General features: G+C 35.6%; 2 protein-coding genes and 1 pseudogene across 2 annotated transcripts; all 3 read right to left on the bottom strand.

The window, feature by feature from the left end:
- Positions 1-4,256: 4,256 nt before the first annotated feature.
- Positions 4,257-5,830, bottom strand: LOC128041409 (uncharacterized; annotated as a pseudogene).
- A 4,957-nt stretch (positions 5,831-10,787) lies between these two features.
- LOC105766262 (desmethyl-deoxy-podophyllotoxin synthase) lies at positions 10,788-12,613 on the bottom strand. Its single transcript, XM_012585649.2, is given in 3 exon segments — positions 10,788-11,476; positions 11,479-11,542; positions 11,635-12,613. Coding segments are annotated over 3 exon segments (1,524 nt in total). The 5' UTR covers positions 12,535-12,613; the 3' UTR covers positions 10,788-10,916.
- Positions 12,614-15,652: 3,039 nt separating this feature from the next.
- LOC105766261 (polyadenylate-binding protein-interacting protein 9) lies at positions 15,653-19,916 on the bottom strand. Its single transcript, XM_012585646.2, has 10 exons — positions 19,373-19,916; positions 18,713-18,823; positions 18,571-18,615; positions 18,175-18,247; positions 17,974-18,086; positions 17,757-17,816; positions 17,563-17,610; positions 17,382-17,450; positions 16,200-16,261; positions 15,653-16,114 (listed from the first exon to the last, which is right to left on the bottom strand). The coding sequence occupies exons 1-10, from the start codon at positions 19,625-19,627 to the stop codon at positions 16,057-16,059; spliced, it is 894 nt and encodes a 297-aa protein (XP_012441100.1). The 5' UTR covers positions 19,628-19,916; the 3' UTR covers positions 15,653-16,056.
- Between the last annotated feature and the right edge of the window lie 142 nt (positions 19,917-20,058).

Genomic DNA, 20,058 nt, shown 5'->3' with positions numbered 1-20,058 from the left:
AAAAAAATTCATTTTTCATTCTCTTAAAAAAAAACTTCTGAAAACTCCAAAAAAACTCTCCCCCCCCGGTAGCCCAGGTCATCCACGGTCAAACCACCGTGCGGCCATTGTCATGCGGTGGTAGAAAAAGGAAAAATCCTTCTCAGCCCTTCCAACCCTTTAAACCCCAAATCTAGGTTCAAATCTCTTGAAATATGGCCGGAAAAGCCCCAAACTTTGAGAAACTCTTCAGCTCCCGATCGTCTATCCTCGGAGACGGTTACCTCAACCGCTTGCGGCGTTTCAGAAGCGAATCATGGTGAGTCTATTTACCTTTTATCTCCTTTTATATCAGTATATAATAAAACAATAAAAAAAGAAAATAAATAGTAAAACGAAAATGTATATCAACCTTTGATTCCGATTTACTCTCTTTGTTTGTTGTGAAAATACTTCTTTATTTTTATTGATTTCGGATTCGGGATCCTTATTACAGTGTATTCGACGTCCTCTTATAGGCGAATGAAAATAAAACAACAAATAGAAACAAGAAATCTGCTTGATTTGATTTGATTCAATTTGATTTTCTTTCCTTTCTTGTGTTTGCAGGTAAAGATTGTGAAGACTCGGCTTGCATGGAGGACATGATTGCGGCGCTGTTGAAGATTAGAAACCCTAGGGTTTCATCATCTGTCTTGGGCCTCTATCTTGGGCCTCTGTTTGTTTTGGTTTGGGCCTTGTGGCCCATTTTGTAATCGGACTATTTTTTATTTAGGCCCGTTTATTATTTGTACCCGGGGCAAAAATCGGGTATTATAGCTGCCCCTCTTTGCTCGTTGTCGTGTAACGAGAACGGAGCGAAGATTTTAAAAATTCCCGATTTTGCCCAGACATGCTGGACCTTGGTACTTTTCTTCTTCAAAAAGCCTCGTCCCTTCCTACTGCATCTTTAGAGGTATAAGAACTAGTGCTTCAATCTACTCCTCTGCAACTTCAGGGAGATAAGACTAGATGTGATCTGCTCTCTGCAACTTCAGAGAGATAAGACCCATCATTCTAAACCAATTCCACTACATCTTTAGGGAGATAGGATTTGTTCATTCAGTCTGCCTCACTGCAACTTCTGGAGGATAACACTTGTTTACTTAGTTTGCTCCACTGCAACTTCAGGGAGATAAGACTAGATGCGATCTGCTCTCTGCAAGTTCAGAGAGATAAGATCCAAGGTTTTAATCCGCTCCACTGCAACTTCAAGGAGATAGGATTATCAACTTTAATCTACTCCACTGCAACTTCAGGGAGATAAGATTTGCCATCTTCAACCTACTCCGCTGCTGCTCAGGGAGATAAGGCTTAGTGGCTTAAATCTGCTTCCCACTATCTTGGAAAGATAAGATTTGCCGTCTTTGATCTGCTCCACTACTATTTAGGGAGATAAGATTTACAATCTTTAACCTTCTCCGCTGCTGCTCAGGGAGACAAGGCTTGGTGGCTTAAATTTGTTTCCCACTATCTTGGAAAGATAAGATTTGCCGTCTTCGATCTGCTCCACTACTGCTTAGGGAGATAAGATCTACAATTTTCAACCTACTCCGCTGCCGCTCAGGGAGACAAGGCTTGGTGGCTTAAATCTGCTTCCCACTATCTTGGAAAGATAAGATTTGCCGTCTTTGATCTGCTCCACTACTGCTTAGGGAGATAAGATCTACAATTTTCAACTGACTCCGCTGCTGCTCAGGGAGACAAGGCTTGATGGCTTAAATCTACTTCCCACTATCTTGGAAAGATAAGATTTGCCGTCTTCGATCTACTCCACTACTGCTTAGGGAGATAATATCTACAATCTTCAACCTTCTCCGCTGCTGCTCAGGGAGACAAGGCTTGGTGGCTTAAATCTGCTTCCCACTATCTTGGAAAGATAAGATTTGTCGTCTTTGATCTGCTCCACTACTGCTTAGGGAGATAAGATCTATAATTTTTAACCTACTCCGCCGCTGCTCAGGAAGACAAGGCTTGGTGGCTTAAATATGTTTCCCACTATCTTGGAAAGATAAGATTTGTCGTCTTCGATCTGCTCCACTACTGCTTAGGGAGATAAGATCTACAATCTTTAACCTTCTCCGCTGCTGCTCAAGGGGACAAGGCTTGGTGTTTCACCGGTTTGTTCTTTGGGGAACATGACCTGTATAATTCATTTTATGAACCAATTATGCCTAGTGATTAGGATGTCATGATCAGAATGAGTCAAATGCTCTTAACTAGGTATGTATGAATGATGTTTGCATAAATGCGGAATGTCTTTTTTTTACAGCGATCCTTCTTTATCATTACTCGACATTTATTAAGGTTTTATCACTGACGTGCCGTAACGCCTTCGCTCAGCTGGCATTTCCATTTAGTCAGATTGCCCCTACTGTAAACTTCAAAGTTCAATCCACTAGGACGTAAAATTTGTACCATTATTCTCCCACTGCAACCCGAGAGTAGACATATACAGCTTTTTATCAATTCACTCCTACCACAATTTAAGGCTACCAAATGTGAAGTTATTTGGTCCTTTACACTATGCCTATGGTGTTGTACCAATGGCTTATGCTCAAATGAAAGCTTTCTTCTCCGAGGGAACCACTTCCTATTGCCTGGTGATCATTGTTTATTTCAGCATTATCACCGACACGACATCTCGTTATTTTGCTCAATCGATGCTTTTTGACAACAAAATCCGAAGAGAAAGTCTTTATTTAGACTCTTCCTTATCAAATTTCCAACTTTTAAACTTGGTGCATTCTAAACAATAGTCTTGTTTCAGGTTCCTGTATTATTTAGAAACTTCTAAAGTAATATGCAAAACTTCCCTTGTGAAAGTTTTATTAGTCCATTAATCATTATTCCAATGCAACATGCTTGCAAAAAATGTCATAACAATGGATAAGAATAAAGTCAATTTTGAGCATAGCTCGAAAGGAATAGATTATCAAAAATAGTAAACAAAGAAATTGATTGGGAATATGTATCTTTGGAAAAAAATGAAGTATTCCAAGAACAAAAAATTCAATATAAATAGTATAAAAAATGGGTGCCCAAGATATCGCAGCTTGAGCTTCTCTGTACAAACTTTCTGAAGACCATTCCGAGTTTAACATGTGTTTAGGAGATCTACAGTGCTTTGTCGATGCCACAATATGTCGCCTACCCTTTCCTATTAATTCAGGTATAGCAAGATCATCATATGCCCCAATCAAAACCTGAACTGTTCTGATTACCTCATGCCCCATTTGATCAAATATTTGAGCCGCCCTTTTCGGGTTTTCAACTCAAATCCTCTTTGGTCTCAAGGCGTCCTTTGCGGATTTTCACATTGGCCTCTCCTTTTGCTTTTTTTTTTTAAAAAAAATTTTGAATATGAACTCAGAGGATTAGGCATGTCCCTATTATCCCTTCTGATCAAAATCGATGCTTTTCAGATAAGGCCTTCCACATAAGATCTTTTCCAGCTTGGGATGAAGTTCTTCTTTCTATGGGAAGGATCTTCTTTAGTACCAGGTCCCTCTCAAAGAATTCTATAGGGCGGACTTTTTTGTGAGCTTGTATCATTTGCTTTTGGCACATTTGACCATGATGAGTAACTTTAAACATTCCTCTTCAATCGGAATTAATCCAAAAACTCAAAGAGAAAGAATCCTGTCTTCAATAGGCAATACCGTAATGGACCCAGGAGAAAGGTATTGCCCCGGCGAATTTTTTTTGTAGGGTAAGATCCGTTTCTCGACTTATTCTACCATCCTTAACAGGTCCAGAAATAGGCTACGATTTATGTCATCATCAAAGTCATGAGATCCTTCTAAACACATGTCTCGCTCAGAAAGAGATTCTGAGTCAGTCGCAACGTCACTCATGTCATTGATATCTGGGGACCCATACTAAGCGCAAAAGAATATACAAAAGAATGTGTGAATTTATGAATAATTATTTGTATAATATAATTATGAATGAAAGGATGATGTGGAAGAAAAATTCAAAAGAATGAAAGAATAATTATTCACATGAAAAGAATGGAAAAATATTTGCTCAAAATGCAAAGATGTTTTTCATTAAAATAATAACATTCAGACATTAGCCTATTTCACAAAAAGTTCTCATTGCTTCTAGGCTAAAAGCAACAAGTGTTCTGAGTATTACTCTAAATAAGCTCTAAAAACTATAGGGATTTCTTTCGCAGTCCAATTATTTAGAACACTTCCAAGTTGATGAGGGCGAATATCTAACAAGGACCCTTTTCAGTTGTCTTCATACACGGCATTGATGTGAACACTTCCTAACACTTCTTCACACATTGCATTCACCCCATCATCGATGTGATTGGGTAGCAGATTTTCTGCACTGGATGAACCATCAAATTTGACAACGCCTATATTGATGAGTCTTTCAACTAAATTTTTGAAGCAATGTAATTCTCTACTGAGTGCCCCGTAATTCCCGCATGATAATTACATTGCGTGTTTGTATTATACCATTTAGGGTACGGAGGTTGTGGGGGTTTTGAGTAGAAAGATGCAACAACGTGCGCATCGAATAAGCTTTGATACAGCTCCTTATACGCCATCAGAATTGGTGTGAACTGGAGCTTCTCAGTACCTGGTTTCCCACCAGATTCGTGCTTTAAAGGACTCTAATGTCTGGTGGTTTCTGTCTTTGGTCGGCCCACAGTGATTGGTTTTGAGTGGCCTTTGTTATATCTGCCTGCATTATCCCATTTATTCTCCTCTTTCCTTAGGGGCTTTGTAGTATCTAGGAACTCCACCCTCGACTGTTGCATTTCTGCTGGTTTAACAATCGCAACAGGAAAATTGGATCCTAGGCCTGTCGAGCAATTCGCTGGTGTTGATGTACCAGTCTGATAATGTTGGGATCTGATAGCTAAAAATGCCCCTTGTGGACGCCCATCTGACTGGACCTGGACATTTATCGGAGTACCACCTAGAGAATAAGCAAGATCCTCATTATCAACCCTAATGTGAACCACCAGTTTTTTCATTTCTTCTAACCGGCTCATCATAGTTCTCTGTAATTCTAGTATCTGATCTCTCATTTCCTACTGAAATTTGGTCAATTGCTCCTGCATCTGTATTTGTATTCGCTCTAATTTTTCCAACCTTTGCTCCATTTCTCTAATCTTTGCTTGGATACCGTAAGGGTGTTGGTAAGTTGGCTGGTTTCCAGATTAACTGAGGAGTGATTTAAATTAATTAATATCTTTGAATATATTTTTTAATGCATGTGAAGCAGTACAATGAATGCAAAAAGAAAGGCGTCAATTTTGATTCAATTCCATTTAAGAAAACTTTACTAGAAATTAAATTCCTTTACACAAAGTGAATTACAAATAAGACTTCGCCCTAATACCCAGAACTCTAATCTTTCTAAGTAACAAAGCTAATTCTTGTCCCCGATCTGATTCTAATTCATACTTCACACTCAGCGTGTCAGCCTATACTGCTAAAGTCTGTATATGATCAGCTACTTCTCGGATCTGGACCACAGCTTCCTCTATAAGATGATCTCTGCTCCTAACTTGACTCTAAAAGTAGTGGAGATGTTCATTATTACGACTTTCGTTTTCTTTCAAATGCTTGATTTGGATCTCACAATTTTGCAGCACCGTTTCCAACTCTTCTATTCTTTTCTTCATTTTCTCAATCTTGCTCAACCTTGCTTTCAGCTCTATTGTAGAATTTCGGTTTCGATACTGACGAAGAGATCCTTCCAACACGATCACCCTATCTTTTAACTCGCCTTTTTCATTTTGGCTTTCTGACAAACTCTTTTTTAAAGCCTCGTTTCGTCTCTACATTTCTTGGAATTTCTGTTCCCATCTATCAGCTTTGTCCTTTTCTTCTCGAATCTCTCGCCGCCATCGTTTCGACGTTTTTCCCATTCCAGCAGCTCTCATTAATGATTTAACTTTTATAATCCGTCTTCAGTCTACTCAACTCATCTTCAGCCTTATTTTTTCTTTTCCTTATTTTCTCGGTTTCGAGCTTCTGAACGTCTATGTCTAATCTCAAGCTCACTTTTTCCTCCCCCATTTGTTCTATCTTCTTTTCTAAATCCGTATTTCTTCTCTCAAAATCTTGTCTTATAATTTTCAACTCAGAAGGGATGACTCGCAAATGCTCCTCTATCGACTGGCTATTTTCCTGACTTATCTTAGGTATATTGTCGTTGATTCTCCTAACCCACCATTCATTATACTCAGGAGTTGCCATCGGACCCACTGCTAACCTCTTCATTCGGTGAGTCTGTTTCCATGCGCTAGACATCTCTTGAATCTTTTTTCTATAACCATCATCCTTGTACGAAAATTCACAATCAGCTATCCCTAGGGTCGCAGGTAGAAATTGTCTTGACCTATACTGTCTCAGTACCAACAACGGGGCATATCCACTAGCTCCCCAAATCCCAAGTAGTGGAACCCAATCGAAATTTCCACACCTATACAGAATCTTATCTGGAAATAACCAAGGAGCTCTCCACTCAACATCTTCCTCCTGAAGACTTTGAAGAATCGCCATCCACTTCTCCTCGGAAATGTCGTCCCTCCTCGGCGTAGCTACTATCTCCTTTAGTGTGAATAATTTTCAGAGAAAACCCGATACGAAACCTTATCCACCCTCCAAAAGTGACTGTGAAACCATACAAGTAGAAGCTGTGCACATTCAATAAATCTGCCCTCACCTGTTTTTCGGCATGCACTCAATGACCTGAAGGTTTCCACCAAAATTGCCGGAATCGATGTAACCTTCTTATCAAGTCGGTCAAATAAATCAGTGACTGCTTCATCTACATGCCCCAAGGCTTTGGGGAAGACAACCAAGCCATATATACTTAAAGCAAAGACATCTAACCTCTTTCTCACATCTGGATGTGTTAGAATTGCATCTTTCAAACTTCTCCAAGGAACGCATTTACTATCCCCCTTTTGCTTAATCCATGCAGCAACCCACTGCTCACTCATCCCTGTTATACCTATTAGCTTCTTTGAAAAGGTTAGCACATTTACCGCTCTCGAATAGACCCTATCCACTTGAAACTTTGAACATCAGAGTAAAGCCAAATATTCTTCTATCGTAGGCACCAAATCGACATTCCCAAACGTGAAACAACTATAAGCGGGATTCCAAAACTGGGCGAGGACTCGAAACAAATGCTTGTCTACCTTCACATCAAGAAAATAAGGCAAATCCCCATAATTGTCATAAAATAACTGTCTAACCTCATTATTTCACTGATCCCAGATTTTCTTCAACTCCTGCAAATTGTTTTGAGTTACACTGATGCGAGTAAAATCCCATAATTTCGATACATACCCATCGGCCAGGCTATCGCCCTTTTCTTGCTGCGTTGTTTCAGACCAAGTTCGGACAGCCGCATTGTCCTCCACTTTACCAAGAAACCCTTTTTCCATGTCAAACTTTCTATCTAGCAACTGAATCTGAACTGACACCTTTTATGATGAAATGAAATGCCATGTCATGCAAACAAAATAAAACACAAAAGTCAGTATCAAATATAAACATATAATCAAGGAAGAGTAAAACGTCTATTAGGACATCTACTAGGGTTTAGTGTAGTTCTACCTAAGGCAAGCTCTTAAGGCTCATTATATGCGGTTTGGCTCTAAAGTAAAGGTACCCGAACCAGCAGATTCCTTGATCTTCACCTATTATAGGCTCATATAGATCAAGTTCAGTTCAGGGGGACATATTTTGCCTATGACTATACGAAGATGAAAATCTCACAAAGGCATAGGTACCGATGTATCCCGAAAGCGATCCACTATCCTATACCAAGGTGAAAACCTCACGAAGGAATAGTTTCTCACTCCCACTTAGAGGGTAAAAATTATCCAGTACATGTAATGTATAATGCAAAATAATTTAAAGTACTTAAATCAATTAAGCATGAATGCAATAGGATTTTTAAAATGAATTTCATTTTTTCGACTATAAGACAAAAATTAATCAACTTTGCGGCTCGACTCTCTTATTTTTTTAAAAAAAATGTTTTTTCCCCAGCGGAGTCGCCATGCTGTCGAAACCATTTTTTTATTTTTTAAAGAAACAAAAATTTGTTTTCGATAAAAATTGGAAAAATTGGGAGTCGCCACAAATCTTTTATTAAGGTGTGATTGGGTCACCTAAAAACGACTTTGGTCCACGAATTTTAGAAAAACAGGTCTGGGAGTCGGTTACGTATGAGGAAGGATTAGCACCTTCATTACGCCCAAAAATTGGTACCTAGTTAATTAATTAATGTCTTAATGTCGAAAATTTAAAAAATATAATCCTTAGCAAAAACTCTTAAACGTTACGTATTAAGACCCTTATCATTTCAGAGAAAGAAAATGCCACACCCAATGCGTTAGAGCACGACATTCTAATTTCCTCAAAAATGAATTAGGCAAGAATTCCCATGTAATAAAAATTTAAAAGAATATCCATTTATTCAAGATTTAAGAAATCGCGGCCCAATACGTTAGGGCACAATTCCTCCAAAATCTCAAACTCGGAATATTTCCTTTATTATTTTTTAGAAAAAATCTTCAATTCGAGAAATCAATGCGTCACATCCAATACATTAGGACACAACGTGTTGAATTCCCAATAATGAGTTCTTATTTTTTATTAAAGAGAAATGGTCGATTGTTAGATTTAATGAAAAAAATCGGAACCCAATACGTTAGGGCTCAATTTCCTTGAAAATCCTAAATACAAGCATTATCTCAATTTTGAAAATTTTCTATTTTTAAATTTGAGTAAAAGATTATGTAACGTTATATTATACGCATAAATGCTATAATAATAAATACAACAATAATAAATACATCAATGGCATAAAAAATAATATAAACAAATATATAAACGAAATAAAAAACAATAATCCATGACATGCAAAATATTAAATGTAAACACAATTATACCACGAATGAGGAAAGCAAACAAAATAAATAAAGATCGAAGACATATAATATACACATGGGAATTATGAAGATTAAAATATACATATAATTTACAAATAAATTTTTGGGTTATAGAATTTATATATATATATATACAATACATAATATATTTATGAAAATAAAGAAAATATATAAACATATATATATATTATAAAATAGGTGTTTAAAATATATATATTTGAGCATTTAAAAAACTAAATAATAAATATATATATATATAAATAAAAATATTTGTTTTAAAAAAAATATATGCGCGTGGGCACATATATAAGTAATAAATATATACATATATAGATTATAAAAAAACATATGAATAAAAATAAAATAAAAATAATTATATTATACTACAAAAATAAATCACGTATGTAAAATATATATATATTTAAAAAAATAATTAAATATGAAAAAGAATAAAAAACTATTTAATAAAATAAATAAAGAAAATGAAAAAGGATTAATTTGAACTGTAAATAAAAATCTGGGGCGAATTTGCAAATATTTGAAGATCAAAGGACCCTATTGAACACGCTAATAATTTAGAGGGGCTGGAAGGGAAATTTCCCTTCTCCTTTAAAACTGCGTCGTTCGAATTGGACCAAATAGTAATTAAAAGTAAATTAAAAAGGTGAATTTAAAATAAAAAAACTTAATTGTAAAGACACTAAAAGGCGGAGGGGCTAAAAGCGCAAATTACCCCTCCGCATAAAAACACGCGGATCCTGGGTTGGGTCAAGTCGGATTCGGGTCGACCCGTGCCCAAAAAGGCGTCGTTTTATTTGGCTATTTAAGCCAAAAACCTTTCAAAAAAATTCATTTTTCATTCTCTTAAAAAAAAAACTTCTAAAAACTCCAAAAAAACTCTCCCCCCTCCCCAGCCATCCAGTCATCGGCCGGTCACCGGCCACCATGCCGGCCGCCGTCTGCGGGGGCCGGAAAAGGGAAAAAATCCCTTCTCGGCCCTTCCAACCCTTTAAACCCCAAATCTAGGTTCAAATCTCTTGAAATATGGCCGGAAAAGCCCCAAACTTCGAGAAACTCTTCGCCTCCTGACCGTCTATCCTCGGAGACGGTTACCTCAACCGCTTGCGGCGTTTCAGAAGCGAATCATGGTGAGTCTCTTTACCTTTTATCTCCTTTTATATCAGTATATAATAACACAATAAAAAAAAGAAAATAAATAGTAAAACAAAAATGTATATCAACCTTTGATTCTGATTTACTCTCTCTGTTTGTTGTGAAAATACTTATTTATTTTTATTGATTTCTGATTCGGGATCCTTATTACAGTGTATTCGACATCTCTTATAGCCGAATGAAAATAAAACAACAAATAGAAACAAGAAATCTGCTTGATTTGATTTGATTCAATTTGATTTTCTTTCCTTTCTTGTGTTTGCAAGTGAAGATTGTGAAGATTCGGCTTGCGTGGAGGACATGATTGCGGCGCTGTTGAAGACTAGAAACCCTAGGGTTTCATCATCAGTCTTGGGCCTCTGTATTCGGGCCTCTGTTTGTTTTGGTTTGGGCCTTGTGGCCCATTTTGTAATCGGATTGTTTTTTATTTAGGCCCGTTTATTATTTGTACCCGGGGCAAAAATCGGGTATTACACTAATTATAACAAGCCAGCTAACTAACACAATACCCCCAGGTCGGTCATAGGGACGGTGGGTCTTCACCTTGACCGTCGGTCACCGGCAACAGAGACCGCCGCCTCTGATAGCCGGGCGAAATTGGCCCTTACAGTTACATTTACCATGCACAAGAAGCATGAACACTGATAGCGTCGGCTATAAGTACAAATATAAAGTGGTGGGCTATTAGGCTAAATAACAATACATATATAAGCAAACAAACAACCTTGAGATTCAATCCCTACCTAATAGAATAATGCAGCATAAGCTAAGGTTGTTCCTGCCACTAGGCAACAGTAGTGGAAGCACGGTAAAGACTTGGAACTAGGACAAGATCATTTTTCCTTCTCACAGATACACCAAACACCTCAGTCATGTCTATATCTTCCTGCTTCATTCCCCTTGGTAGCTTCCAATCAAAATGGAACAACAGTTGAGCAAGCGGTAGCTCTACAGTTGGCAGAGCAAATAATATGCCTGGACATACCCTCCTTCCTGCCCCAAATGGGATGAACTCGAAATTTGTCCCTATGAAATCAACTGAACTGTTGACAAACCTTTCAGGCTCAAACTTTTCAGGCTCAACCCAATGATTAGGATCTCTCCCGATTGCCCATGCATTCACAATGACTCTGGTCTTTGCAGGTATTTCAAATCCATTAACCACACAATTCTTCATACTTTCTCTTGGAATCAATAAAGGTATAACAGGGTGCAGTCTTAAGGTTTCTTTTATAACACACTTGAGATATTTAAGTTGATGAATGCCTGTTTCATCTACATTTCCTTTGCCTTGGAATACCTGCCTTACCTCTGCTTGTGCTTTTGTCATAACTCTTGGGTTTTAATCATTTCCGACAATGCCCACTCTACAGCTCCTGCTGATGTCTCACTTCCGGCACTGAAAATGTCCTAAAACAACATAATAAATAACATCATGGTCATTAAAATTTGTGAACAGCTACCAAAATCCAGGTCAATGTAATAAAAGAAAATGGACTCACTAAGATGACGGCTTTGACGTTGTTGTCAGTCAAGGGAAATTCACCATCCTCCTGAATCCTTAAAAGAATATCAACCAGATTTTCCTTGTTTTCATCTTTACTTCTGCCTTTTGATCTACTTTCTTTGTGATCGTTAACAATATTCCCAAGTATCATGTCAGCTTCTCCATGAATCTTTTCGACTTTATGCTTTAGACCCAAAACAGTATCCAGGAATTTAAGTGAAGGAAAAAATTCGGAAACAAAGAAACCAGAATTCACCTTGGTTTCCTCTGTAACAACTGATATGAAGGCTTCTTGATCTTTGCATTTCTTGCCAAAGGCTGCCCTCGCTGTTATGCCATAACTCAGTGAAAAGACTTTGTGGCTCAGATTTACAGCCGATCCTTCATTTGGTTTTATGGTTTCGACGAGATTCAGCACTTCCTCTTCTCTTATGGATTGGAAGGAAGCGACCCGAGTCGCATTCAGAAGCTCCGATGTGCAAATTTTTCGCAGATTTCTCCAATAGTTTCCATATGGTGAAAAGGCAATATCAGTGCACCCGTAAGTTATAATCTTAGCCGAAGCGAGAACAGGCCTATTAGCAAAGACAATATCATGGGTTTTCATAATCTCTTTAGCCATTTCTGCAGAAGAAACGACGACAGTGGAAATTTGACCAAGTTGCAGGTGCATGATGGCGCCATATTTCGTAGCCAAGTCACGTAGGGTGTGATGGGGTAGACCAGGACCGGCGAGCTGGTGCAGATTTCCGATCAAAGGTAATTTCCGTGGCCCTGGAATCAACCCTTGAGTTAAATTCCTAGCTTTAGATTTCCTTAAACTAGTGATTGCTGCCATAAACAAAACCAGGAAGAAGGTGATGAGGACCTGGAATAAGGATATCTGCAACTCCATTGTTAGTTAGTAACATAAAGAAGACAAGCTCGAAAGAAAGATATCAAATGAACTGATTTGTTCTTCTTCTTCTCTGGGGGAAATAAGGCTAAAATTACAGGTGACGTGTCTTTTCATTTACCGGTATGATTTCAAATTATTTCCACATTTTTTGTAATAAAATGATATTTCCATGTTTAAAAAATGTCATGTATTTTACTATTATATATAATTATTATTAAAAATTAAAATAAATTTTAAAACTTTAAAATAAATAAATCACACTTAAAAACATACAGTCAAACTGAATTTCCATTCAATATTTTCGGCTTTATCTGACAATGTCTAAAAAAAACAAAACAAAAACTGTGTGGTTAGATGTCATTTTCGCCAAGGTTTTTGAATCAAATTATGCATATTTCTTAATACTTGTTTACATGTAACAAGAATAGTTTTCCACAAGAAAAAAGCCGTAATTTACATGATTATCTAAACTTACTACAAATTTATAAGATCCAACTCTCAAATCCATTTATTATGTTGGTTTCCAAACACATAATTTGTGTGTTTAAATACATCCAAAATTTATCTATTTCATATGATTTAGCTATATGGGTTAAATAACCTTAATATATAAGAAACTGATTGATTGGGTCAAAGGTGAAAAGAAAAGTATATATCAATAACAAGTCAAAGTCAAACTCACATGTGTGCCTCAAAGAGGCTCCAGTATTTGGAGCAACGTGGCTATGATTATCACGTCACCTAAAATATAAGAAAAAATTAGATTTTTATTTTGTTAAAATTTTATCATTCGTTCTACTTTTTTATATTTTATGATTTATTTTTACAATTTTTGGTATTTTTTTAGTGTAAATTTTTTATATCTAATCATCATATTCTATATTTCATTTATATAGATTTATATGTTAAATTTGATGGAAATTAATTTTTTTATTTGTTTTGTATAAAAAATTTCAATTCTTCAATAAATATGAATATATATAATATTTTATATTGATATGATAGAAATATTAAATCAAATTAAAAATTTACATGCATAGTAAGTATAATTATGCATATTAATTTTAGAAAGTCAAATATGGTTGGCCCTACAAAAAAGCCTTATCCACGAGGGTTGATTTGCAATTCTTTTTTTTATTTTCCCCCAGTTTCTTAGATTAGTTAGTTATTATTATTTTTTTCGGTTGGCCCTAATGGTTAAGTGACAAAATGAAGTGTCTCCCAAACCTAAATGTATCAAAGTCAAGGTCCTATAAACCGGCCTTTCAACAACAATCTAATTATTGTTGAAATTTGTTATTATATAAAAGAGGTTATATAGTTTAGAGATGGAGAATCGATGGTAAATGATTAAATTTATTCTGTCAACAATTTCTTTTTTTGGTAAAAAGTATATTCGATTCTTTTCAATTTTGAAATCGAGTAAATAATTTTTGTCAATTTGAAAATGAACAACTAAGGATAATTAATTATAACGTTCATGCCTTCCATCAATGGTATATAATTTGGATTGGTATAATAACAAATTTAGCATTCAACATTTATATATTGTCTTTTGGTCTTAATTCTAAATAATTCAACAAATTCAACCTCAATATCTTACACATTTACACGAATGTTGCGGGATAAATTGGTTAAATTAGAATCAAATTGATAGAATGTGTAAACTTTGGGGGCTAAATTTATTATTAAACCAATTAAAATCATGTAAATTGATGGAATACATTAACATTGTGATTAATTTTCCTTAATTGCTCACTTTCGAAACTGATAGGGATTAAATTGCTCTTTTTTTTTTTTGAGAGACCACTTTACTCAATTTCGAAATGAGAGAAATTAAAGTGACATTTTTATCAAAATTTTGTTATTAATAGTCAACAATATTGGTCAACTCAATCCTCGAAACATGTATGTACATTTGCTTATGTTTGATCCCACATTTGCTAAATGCTACTCACTTAAAAATATTTCATAATCATCGATTGAGTTCTAATTCGGTTGGTATATTTATAGTCAGTGTAAGAAGATATTAATTTAAATGCATTGAAGCGCATTTATATTCGTATTTAATTATTGATGAGAGATTATGAATAATTTTAAAAATTACATAATCAACCTTATCCACTTTATGGCAAACTCCTTCGGGTGCTTTGAAGCAGGATAGGTACTATTAAGAACAGATGTGCATCTTATCCTCCCAGTATGCAAGTTTGTTCTGTATTTATCCACAACCGACTGGAAAAACTTAGATTTGTCATGTATGTTCCCAAGATCGAAAGGTAAGTACCTTCCAGGTTTCGGAACAATCTTAAGCCCCAAAATTCTTTAGAACTTTCTTTTAAATTTGGGATGATTAATTCTTGCTAACCACCATTTCAGACTTTGGAAAATTCATTTTAAGACCTGAAAGATCACAAAAAGTTTGGACTAGTGTTTTCAAACCATAGCAAGCCTCTCTATTAAGCTTAAAGAAGATAAGGATATCATCCGAAAAGAGTAAATGATTGATTGCCACACTTCTCCTTCCAAGCTTAATCCCTTTAATCACCCCATCAGCTTCAGCTTTCACTAACATTGCTGATAAAATCCATTACTTGGTTTAATGGGTTTAGAAGGCTCCCCCATTGAGAAGAATTTGATAACTCACAGTGCCTATGCATTCCATAAATATGTTACTCCATTTTTGTGTAAATCCAACTGTTTCCAATACTGTCGAGCCGATTATAGGCTTTATTTAAGTCCGATTTTAACTGCCTCAAGCATTCCTTTTCCTTTCAGCTCCAATCAAAACATTATCTGAAATCTGCCTTCTCCCCACAAAAGCATTTTCGAAATGAAACACCCATCCATGGAAATCTTTAGAGCCCTTGTAATACGCCACCGCCACCATTTCCATTAACGAATTCTTGGAAACGAGGGTTACGATTTGATCAAAGAGAGGATTAAAGTTTTTGCTCAAAATGTTGAATTTAGGTTATCAACCATACCGTAAAGATGAGTTTCTTTTGTTCCAATTTCTAGAGAGAGAGAGAAAAGAAACTTGTATTGCAAGAAACACTTCAAATCCAAGTTTTATTTTATTAGGATTAGGTAAATAATTTAATGAGCTGAGAGGTTGGATAAATATGACTATATAACGATAGATATATGTTGATTGTAAATGATAACTCGCAAAAAGGTTCAACCATCACTGCTAAAACTTCAGTGATTGCTGCTGTGGTTGGACCTTAAAATGCTTCGATGATCAGTTAATGCAATAAAACTCAAGGAAGCATTGTCAAAACAAAAGATGTAATGATGTAAAAGGAAAAAAGAAACAAAAAAAAAAAAACCCTCAAGATCAAGCTTCAATCCGAAGCATTAACGAAATCTTCAGTCGAAAATGAAATTAACAGCTGCAATGAAAAGGATGGAAATAATTAAAGGAAAGTTTCACCATCCCTTCAACACAACAATGTTTCTCACCATTTGGAAATCACCCAGTTTCATCCATCGATCTTAAAATGATTGGTTCATCAGTTAACGCAATGTCGGACGGGTAACTCGAGGCCTCACTGGTGTCTTTGAAGGACTTACCCTGAAAGTTTGGAATTGAAACAATAGTGATTAAGCTTTTAATTGTTAACAAGTACAGGATTTGGAGCAACAATTCAGGGACACACCTGATTGCCTGAGTTCCTAGCACCATGCCACTACAATTCAGTGCCATTATGGCACTTTCCGCCTGTAAATAAAGGAGAAAAAAATCATCAGCTTGAATAAAGGCACAAAACATCGGGTAGGGGAATATTATTACTTTGGAAACAAGTAAAATTATTTTAATTGTCACCGAATCTTAGTTCATATCATACGTGTAAAATGCATGTACAAAGGTCTCATGCTTTATGCCGGTGGTGATTCATGATGTAAAACAGATTTAATGCAAAAGTAGATGAATTGTTACTTATCGTAGTTAAAAACAAGCTGTAATACGGCAAAAATGTTCTGTGGTAAATAATCAAACAAACAGATATCTACGGAAACAAAGTGCAAGATTTGAATGAACTATGGAATAGGTCGATTGATTCACATGATCATACATCCTTTGCAAGCAAAAAGAACGATTTTACTATTTGGATCTATTATCGACCATATCTAAGATTCCAAAAATTGTCAATGGAATATAAAATCAATGAAGATAGAAACCCTTTCCTCGCTTCAGCTGTTATGGTAAAAGTTGAAAAGGTAAAAAGAAAACATTACCCAAACAAACCTACAATCAAGTGACTCACAATTACGTAGTTCAAAATGGATTCAAGATTACACATGGAGAAGATAAACTATAAAGAATGTGAATTCGGTCATACAGTTAAGAAAAGCCTTCAATGTCAAATGTAAAGACCATAAAAGAAGTTATTTAAGGGTCAAAAAAGGTCCTTTGAGACACCAGGTAATGTCATGGGGTCAAAACAAACCTCAACACGTTTTATTGGCAGAATTTCAGTATTTTGCCAACATTATTTGGAAAAAAAAAAAAAAGTTAAGCTTATATATGGTCAATGGTTGTAAGAAGTCGGGATATATATAGAAAAAATTGTTCAAAGAAGAGCTCCTGTTTTGATATAGACTTCCCTTAATCTATCATGTGATTTAAAGCATACAGAGGAATAACGAGGGTGACTACATTTGCACAAACAGTTTCCAAAGAGATGCCGATAACATATTATAAATTATTTCAGAAATATGAAAATATACTAATTGGAATGGAAGCTAGAAACATAGTTTCCAAATCATTGTAAACATAATCGCAAAATAGTTTTGAACCCAAACCTATTTCAATATCAATCCTGTAAACATGAACTTACCATGGCAAATTCAACAAAAGCAATACGAGTTGAATGGACTTGATCCCCTAAAAGCCTCAAGCGAGTGACCTGAGAATTAAATATAATGATGTCAACCTTCAAGATGAGCCCTTTACCTTTAATCTTCTTTCTGAAAACAATTCTTAGAAAAAGGGGTGTGAAGTTTTGATAGCGTACTAACCTCACCACAGGTTGATTCGAAGAAACTCTTCATTTCAGTTTGAGAAACCTTCAGTCAAAGTGAAAATACTCAATCAGATTAGATCAAAAAAGATAATTTAATAATATATATGTTAGTGGAAGAGAAGATAACCAATTACTTCAGTGACAAAAGTCTGGAACTCAAACATTCATCTGATAAACATGGGGGGTTACCTTCTTGTCAATATTTGTACAATAGACCGTCCTGGTACACATTTCCCTTTCATTTTCTGACTGCAATTGTAGTTATTATAAGTATCAATAGTGAACTCAAAAAGAACATTATAGAGAAATTCCAAGAGCTATTTAGCAATGGTGAAACAGTATCACATAAAGTGAGGACTTATGCAAAGTAGAAATAGCTAAGAGCCAGAAAGTTTTCCATCCATACCCTAGGAAGAAATGTAGGGTTCACAGGAAGGATGGCAGTTTTTGAAGGCAAGACCCTAACAGGATAAAACCCGAGCATTGTCCCATCAAGGCTCAAAGCAGCTCTTGCACCTTCTGTAAAAACAAAGTTAGTATAAAATGTGAATATACGAACATCTGACGTATTAAAAAAAAATTAAGTTTCAGTCCACAAGCAGCTTACGTTCATCTGCAAATTCTACAAAAGCAAAGCGAAGAACTGAATGCGGATCACCACAAACTCGGCAATCAACAACCTTCAACAATAAATTCCCAAAACACTTGAGAAATGTCATATATACTGTAATCTGTCACATAGGTTATCATATATACAGTGGTTTTTTTCCCCAGTCAAACCGAAAGGAGATCCCAACCAAAATATGAAATAAAGAACCATTATTTAAAAAGATAAAACTCGAGTCTTTTGCACGTATTGGAGGAGGAGAGAGAGCTCTACAGATGGAAATGATAAAGCTAGACATTGGAAATTATTCTTCTTCTTATGAGAAAAGGAATGGAGTTCTGCTCTAGAGATTGTTGAAATTACAAGGAAAGCTTTGAAGCGATCACTATAACTTACTTGTCCGCAATTACTAAATAAGCCGGCAAGTTGCTCTTCGGTGATCTAATACAAAGAAGGAAATGACTTTCACAAGTGAGTTCTCCAAGTCAGCATGAAACAACAAAAGAAAACCACTAATGGTTTGGTTGTTTAAACTTACAGTCTGATCAATATCAGAAACATAGACTGTACGCCTGATACTATCATCTCTTTGAGCTCGAAAAGCTCTACCATTAAGCCTCCTTCTACCCTGGTTGACGTTATTTCTACCCTGAAAACACAACAATAACCATTTACCAAATGTAACCGATGTAAAATTATAAACAAATCTACGACGATCTCGTGTCGGTAACTCGATATTCAGCATAATAATACCACATATGATGACAAGTAGAGGGAGAAAGCCAATTCCAAATGCTTCAAAGTTCCAACTAGTCAATCCGATTAGACAATAATTAGGCTGACTAAAGCCCTTACAATCATAAATGCCAGCAAAACATAACAGTTTATCAATCAAAACGGGGGAAATTCAGAAAAACCATTTCAAAATGCAGAATTGAATAAGCATAGAAAGAGGAATCAAACTGCCAATATAAACATTAGGATTTAAAAACAAAGCAAATGCCAAAACCCCAATTTAGCTATGCAATCAAAATCATATCCATCAATAACCCTTCAAAACTCTCAAAAAAGGAGAGAGAGACAGCTTTCCCAAAAGAGAAAAACAAACCAATCACATAAAACTAAAAATTAGCAAACACCCATCATTCAAAAAAAAAATGCAATTAGAAAATGTAAGTGATCAGTGAAAGAAAAATACCCTTTTGTTGGAAAAATTCACATTGCCAGCTGATTGCTTAACAGGAACCTGATTAAAATTATCTGATTTTTTGGTCTGATTATGATGAAAAGATGATGGGAAAAATTCTTTGGCCAAAGGGTTCAACTTTGTGAACATATCAACCAGGTTTTGCACATTGAATTCCTTTGATTCTGATTTGGTTGTTTCCACTTCCAAATCGTTGTTTTTAGCAGCTTCCACTGCTTCACCTAAATTGTCAACAACTGCAGCCATAGAAGCAAAACCCAAAACCCGCGAAGAAATTGTTTTTTTTTTTTAAGAAAATAACAATAATCAGAAGAAATGGGAATTTTGCTTTTGTGAATTTATACCTTTCATTTTTTTCTTACTACAGAGGAACAAAGTTCAGAGCTTTACAGAGAAACAATAAATAAAAACAAACTTTTTATGATTATTGATGCCTAATAATAGATATCCATTTAAGAAAAACAAATTTCTAGAAATGGAAATAAAAGCTAAAATGCAGATTGGTTTCCTTTTTCTTCCGTTTTGGATGAATTAATATTAAATAGATAAATATCTCGAATTAATTTTTTTTTAAATTGCAGGGGTTTGAAAGAACCGAAATGAATATCAAATAAAGAGAGAATAATGGGGAAGAATAACAGCCTTTTTGCTTTTCTCAATTGATTTTTATTCTTTTT

Source organism: Gossypium raimondii, chromosome 5 (genome assembly GCF_025698545.1).
Source record: "Gossypium raimondii isolate GPD5lz chromosome 5, ASM2569854v1, whole genome shotgun sequence".
NCBI classification, from domain to species: domain Eukaryota; kingdom Viridiplantae; phylum Streptophyta; class Magnoliopsida; order Malvales; family Malvaceae; genus Gossypium; species Gossypium raimondii.
Note: the sequence above shows the minus strand (reverse complement) of the source record. Positions and strands in the feature narration are given on the sequence as shown.

What these genes read in the sequence shown, in the direction of transcription:
- LOC105766261 (XM_012585646.2), bottom strand. Translation starts at nt 19,627, where the DNA reads ATGGCTGCAGTTGTTGACAATTTAGGTGAAGCAGTGGAAGCTGCTAAA. An exon ending in TGTAGAATTTGCAGATGAAC is followed by an intron (nt 18,087 to 18,174) that starts GTAAGCTGCTTG and finishes TTGTTTTTACAG; the next exon opens with AAGGTGCAAGAGCTGCTTTG. An exon ending in CTTTTGTTGAATTTGCCATG is followed by an intron (nt 16,262 to 17,381) that starts GTAAGTTCATGT and finishes CTTTATTTACAG; the next exon opens with GCGGAAAGTGCCATAATGGC.